This window comes from Heptranchias perlo, chromosome 12 (assembly GCF_035084215.1).
Source record: "Heptranchias perlo isolate sHepPer1 chromosome 12, sHepPer1.hap1, whole genome shotgun sequence".
Taxonomy (NCBI): domain Eukaryota; kingdom Metazoa; phylum Chordata; class Chondrichthyes; order Hexanchiformes; family Hexanchidae; genus Heptranchias; species Heptranchias perlo.
In genome coordinates this window covers 11,287,101-11,293,099 of record NC_090336.1, presented here as the reverse complement: position 1 = coordinate 11,293,099, position 5,999 = coordinate 11,287,101, and the positions used below count along the sequence as shown (strand labels likewise).

At 50.5% G+C, this 5,999-nt stretch overlaps 1 protein-coding gene across 1 annotated transcript; it reads left to right on the top strand.

The window, feature by feature from the left end:
- Positions 1-1,004: 1,004 nt before the first annotated feature.
- Positions 1,005-5,096, top strand: LOC137328133 (uncharacterized; the record flags this gene model as incomplete). Its single annotated transcript, XM_067994313.1, has 3 exons — positions 1,005-1,070; positions 3,145-3,237; positions 5,052-5,096. Coding segments are annotated over 3 exons (204 nt in total), but the record flags the coding sequence as incomplete, so codon positions are not given.
- Between the last annotated feature and the right edge of the window lie 903 nt (positions 5,097-5,999).

The following is a 5,999-nucleotide window of genomic DNA, read 5'->3' as shown; positions in this document are numbered from 1 at the left end:
GAGAGAGAGAGAGAGAGCCAGCAATCAGAGAGAGAGAGAGGGAGAGCCAGCATTGAGAGAGAGAGAGCCAGCAATCAGAGAGAGAGAGAGAAAGAGCCAGCAATGAGAGAGAGAGAGAGAGAGAGCCAGCAATCAGAAAGAGAGAGGGACAGAGAGAGAGAGACAGCAAGCAGAGAGAGAGAGAGCAATCCGAGGGGGAGCGAGAGATGGAGAGAGAGAGCAATCCGAGGGGGAGCAAGAGATAGAGAGAGAGAGAGAGAGGGAGCAATCTGAGTCAGAGCGAGAGAGAGAGAGCAATCCAAAGGGGAGAGACAACAATCCGAGGGGGAGAGAGAAATCAGAGAGGGATAAACAGCAATCAGAGACAGCAGTGAGATGGAAAGATAAAGAGAGACAACAATCAGAGAGGGACACAGCTGCCAGAGAGCGACAACCTGCAGAGAGATAGACAGCAATTTGATATACTAATCAAATGGAGAGACAGTAATCAGAGAGAGAGAGAGAGAGAACCAGCAATCCGAGAGAGAGAAAGAGAGAGAGCCAGCAATGAGAGAGCGAGAGAGAGAGAGAGAGAGAGCCTGCAATCAGAGAGAGAGAGAGAGAGCCAGCAATCAGAGAGAGAGAGACAGCCTGCAATCAGAGAGAGAGAGAGCACCAGCAATCAGAGAGAGAGAGAGAGCCATCAATCAGAGAGAGAGAGAGAGCCAGCAATCAGAGAGAGAGAGAGAGAGAGAGCCAGCAATCAGAGAGAGAGAGAGAGAGCCAGCAATCAGAGAGAGAGAGCCAGCAATCAGAGAGAGAGAGAGAGCCAGCAATCAGAGAGAGAGAGAGAGAGATAGCAATCAGAGAGAGAGAGACAACAATCAGAGAGAGAGAGATAGCAATCAGGGAGAGAGAGAGAGAGAGAGAGACAGAGAGCCTACAATCAGAGAGAGAGAGATAGAGAGAGCCAGCAATCAGAGAGAGAGAGAGGGAGAGCCAGCATTGAGAGAGAGAGAGAAAGAGCCAGCAATGAGAGAGAGAGAGAGAGCCAGCAATCAGAAAGAGAGAGGGACAGAGAGAGAGAGACAGCAATCAGAGAGAGAGAGAACAATCCGAGGGGGAGCAAGAGATAGAGAGAGAGAGAGAGGGAGCAATCTGAGTCAGAGCGAGAGAGAGAGAGAGAGCAATCCAAAGGGGAGAGACAACAATCCGAGGGGGAGAGAGAAATCAGAGAGGAATAAACAGAAATCAAAGAGGGATAAACAGCAATCAGAGGCAGCAGTGAGATGGAAAGATAAAGAGAGACAACAATCAGAGAGAGACACAGCTGCCAGAGAGCGACAACCTGCAGAGAGATAGACAGCAATTTGATATACTAATCAAATGGAGAGACAAAGAGAGACATTAATCAGAGAGAGAGAGAGAGAGAACCAGCAATCCGAGAGAGAGAGAGAGAGAGAGAGAGAAAGAGAGAGAGCCAGCAATCAGAGAGCGAGAGAGAGAGCCAGCAATCAGAGAGAGAGAGAGAGCCAGAAATCAGAGAGAGAGAGAGCCAGTAATCAGAGAGAGAGAGAGAGCCAGCAATCAGAGAGAGAGAGAGAGAGCCATCAATCAGAGAGAGAGAGAGCCATCAATCAGAGAGAGAGAGAGCCAGCAATCAGAGGGAGAGAGCCAGCAATCAGAGAGAGAGAGCCAGCAATCAGAGAGAGAGAGAGAGCCAGCAATCAGAGAGAGAGAGAGAGAGAGCCAGCAATCAGAGGGAGAGAACCAGCAATCAGAGAGAGAGAGAGAGCCAGCAATCAGAGAGAGAGAGAGAGCGAGCCAGCAATCAGAGAGTGAGAGAGCCAGCAATCAGAGGGAGAGAGCCAGCAATCAGAGAGAGAGAGCCAGCAATCAGAGAGAGAGAGAACCAGCAATCAGAGAGAGAGAGAGCCAGCAATCAGAGAGAGAGAGAGCCAGCAATCAGAGAGAGAGAGCCAGCGATCAGAGAGAGAGAGAGAGCCAGCAATCAGAGAGAGAGAGAGAGCCAGCAATCAGATAGGGAGAGAGAGCCAGCAATCAGAGAGAGAGAGCCAGCAATCAGAGAGAGAGAGCCAGCAATCAGAGAGAGAGAGAGAGAGCCAGCAATCAGAGAGAGAGAGAGAGCCAGCAATCAGAGAGAGAGAGAGAGAGCCAGCAATCAGAGAGAGAGAGAGCCAGCAATCAGAGAGAGAGAGAGCCAGCAATCAGAGAGAGAGAGACAACAATCAGAGAGAGAGAGCCTACAATCAGAGAGAGAGAGAGAGAGAGAGCCAGCAATCAGAGAGAGAGAGAGGGAGAGCCAGCATTGAGAGAGAGAGAGAGAGAGCCAGCAATCAGAAAGAGAGAGGGACAGAGAGAGAGAGACAGCAATCAGAGAGAGAGAGAGACAACAATCAGAGAGAGAGAGATAGCAATCAGGGAGAGAGAGAGAGAGAGACAGAGAGCCTACAATCAGAGAGAGAGAGAGAGAGAGAGCCAGCAATCAGAGAGAGAGAGTGAGAGAGCCAGCAATCAGAGAGAGTGAGAGAGCCAGCAATCAGAGAGAGAGAGAGCCAGCAATCAGAGAGAGAGAGAGAGCCAGCAATCAGAGAGAGAGAGAGAGCCAGCAATCAGAGAGAGAGAGAGAGCCAGCAATCAGAGAGAGAGAGAGCCAGCAATCAGAGAGAGAGAGAGAGACAGCAATCAGAGAGAGAGAGAGAGCCAGCAATCAGAGAGAGAGAGAGAGCCAGCAATCAGAGAGAGAGAGAGAGACAGCAATCAGAGAGAGAGAGAGCCAGCAATCAGAGAGAGAGAGCCAGCAATCAGAGAGAGAGAGAGAGCCAGCAATCAGAGAGAGAGAGCCAGCAATCAGAGAGAGAGAGAGAGCCAGCAATCAGAGAGAGAGAGAGAGCCAGCAATCATAGAGAGAGAGAGAGCCAGCAATCAGAGAGAGAGAGAGCCAGCAATCAGAGAGAGAGAGAGAGCCAGCAATCAGAGAGAGAGAGAGAGCCAGCAATCAGAGAGAGAGAGCCAGCAATCAGAGAGAGAGAGAGCCAGCAATCAGAGAGAGAGAGAGCCAGCAATCAGAGAGAGAGAGAGAAAGAGCCAGCAATGAGAGAGAGAGAGAGAGCCAGCAATCAGAAAGAGAGAGGGACAGAGAGAGAGAGCCTGCAATCAGAGAGAGAGAGAGCAATCCGAGGGGGAGCGAGAGATAGAGAGAGAGAGCAATCCGAGGGGGAGCAAGAGATAGAGAGAGCGAGAGAGAGAGAGCCAGCAATCAGAGAGAGAGAGAGAGAGAGCCAGCAATCAGAGAGAGAGAGAGAGAGAGCCAGCAATCAGAGAGAGAGAGAGAGAGAGCCAGCAATCAGAGAGAGAGAGAGCCAGCAATCAGAGAGAGAGAGAGCCAGCAATCAGAGAGAGAGAGAGCCAGCAATCAGAGAGAGAGAGAGAGAGAGCCAGCAATCAGAGAGAGAGAGAGACAGCCAGCAATCAGAGAGAGAGAGCCAGCAATCAGAGAGAGAGAGCCAGCAATCAGAGAGAGAGAGCCAGCAATCAGAGGGAGAAAGAGAGCCAGCAATCAGAGAGAGAGAGAGACAACAATCAGAGAGAGATGGAGAGAGAGAGATCGCAATCTGGGAGAGAGAGAGAGAGAATGAGAGCCTCCAATCAGAGAGAGAGAGAGAGAGCCAGCAATCAGAGAGAGAGAGAGGGAGAGCCAGCATTGAGAGAGAGAGAGCCAGCAATCAGAGAGAGAGAGAGAAAGAGCCAGCAATGAGAGAGAGAGAGAGAGAGAGAGAGCCAGCAATCAGAAAGAGAGAGGGACAGAGAGAGAGAGACAGCAAGCAGAGAGAGAGAGAGCAATCCGAGGGGGAGCGAGAGATGGAGAGAGAGAGCAATCCGAGGGGGAGCAAGAGATAGAGAGAGAGAGAGAGAGAGGGAGCAATCTGAGTCAGAGCGAGAGAGAGAGAGCAATCCAAAGGGGAGAGACAACAATCCGAGGGGGAGAGAGAAATCAGAGAGGGATAAACAGCAATCAGAGACAGCAGTGAGATGGAAAGATAAAGAGAGACAACAATCAGAGAGGGACACAGCTGCCAGAGAGCGACAACCTGCAGAGAGATAGACAGCAATTTGATATACTAATCAAATGGAGAGACAGTAATCAGAGAGAGAGAGAGAGAGAACCAGCAATCCGAGAGAGAGAAAGAGAGAGAGCCAGCAATGAGAGAGCGAGAGAGAGAGAGAGAGCCTGCAATCAGAGAGAGAGAGAGAGAGCCAGCAATCAGAGAGAGAGAGACAGCCTGCAATCAGAGAGAGAGAGAGCACCAGCAATCAGAGAGAGAGAGAGCCATCAATCAGAGAGAGAGAGAGAGCCAGCAATCAGAGAGAGAGAGAGAGAGAGAGAGCCAGCAATCAGAGAGAGAGAGAGAGAGCCAGCAATCAGAGAGAGAGAGCCAGCAATCAGAGAGAGAGAGAGAGCCAGCAATCAGAGAGAGAGAGAGAGCCAGCAATCAGAGAGAGAGAGAGAGAGATAGCAATCAGAGAGAGAGAGAGACAACAATCAGAGAGAGAGAGATAGCAATCAGGGAGAGAGAGAGAGAGAGAGACAGAGAGCCTACAATCAGAGAGAGAGAGATAGAGAGAGCCAGCAATCAGAGAGAGAGAGAGGGAGAGCCAGCATTGAGAGAGAGAGAGCCAGCAATCACAGAGAGAGAGAGAGAGAGCCAGCAATCAGAGAGAGAGAGAGCCAGCAATCAGAGAGAGAGAGAGCCAGCAATCAGAGAGAGAGAGCAAGCAATCAGAGAGAGAGAGAGAGAGCCAGCAATCAGAGAGAGAGAGAGCCAGCAATCAGAGAGAAAGAGAGAGCCAGCAATCAGAGAGAGAGAGAGAGCCAGCAATCAGAGAGAGAGTGAGAGAGCCAGCAATCAGAGAGAGAGAGCCAGCAATCAGAGAGAGAGAGCCAGCAATCAGAGAGAGAGAGCCAGCAATCAGAGAGAGAAAGAGAGCCAGCAATCAGAGAGAGAGAGAGACAACAATCAGAGAGAGATGGAGAGAGAGAGATCGCAATCTGGGAGAGAGAGAGAGAGAATGAGAGCCTCCAATCAGAGAGAGAGAGAGAGAGCCAGCAATCAGAGAGAGAGAGAGGGAGAGCCAGCATTGAGAGAGAGAGAGCCAGCAATCAGAGAGAGAGAGAGAAAGAGCCAGCAATGAGAGAGAGAGAGAGAGAGAGCCAGCAATCAGAAAGAGAGAGGGACAGAGAGAGAGAGACAGCAAGCAGAGAGAGAGAGAGCAATCCGAGGGGGAGCGAGAGATGGAGAGAGAGAGCAATCCGAGGGGGAGCAAGAGATAGAGAGAGAGAGAGAGAGAGGGAGCAATCTGAGTCAGAGCGAGAGAGAGAGAGCAATCCAAAGGGGAGAGACAACAATCCGAGGGGGAGAGAGAAATCAGAGAGGGATAAACAGCAATCAGAGACAGCAGTGAGATGGAAAGATAAAGAGAGACAACAATCAGAGAGGGACACAGCTGCCAGAGAGCGACAACCTGCAGAGAGATAGACAGCAATTTGATATACTAATCAAATGGAGAGACAGTAATCAGAGAGAGAGAGAGAGAGAACCAGCAATCCGAGAGAGAGAAAGAGAGAGAGCCAGCAATGAGAGAGCGAGAGAGAGAGAGAGAGAGAGCCTGCAATCAGAGAGAGAGAGAGAGAGCCAGCAATCAGAGAGAGAGAGACAGCCTGCAATCAGAGAGAGAGAGAGCACCAGCAATCAGAGAGAGAGAGAGAGCCATCAATCAGAGAGAGAGAGAGAGCCAGCAATCAGAGAGAGAGAGAGAGAGAGAGCCAGCAATCAGAGAGAGAGAGAGCCAGCAATCAGAGAGAGAGAGCCAGCAATCAGAGAGAGAGAGAGAGCCAGCAATCAGAGAGAGAGAGAGAGAGATAGCAATCAGAGAGAGAGAGACAACAATCAGAGAGAGAGAGATAGCAATCAGGGAGAGAGAGAGAGAGAGAGAGACAG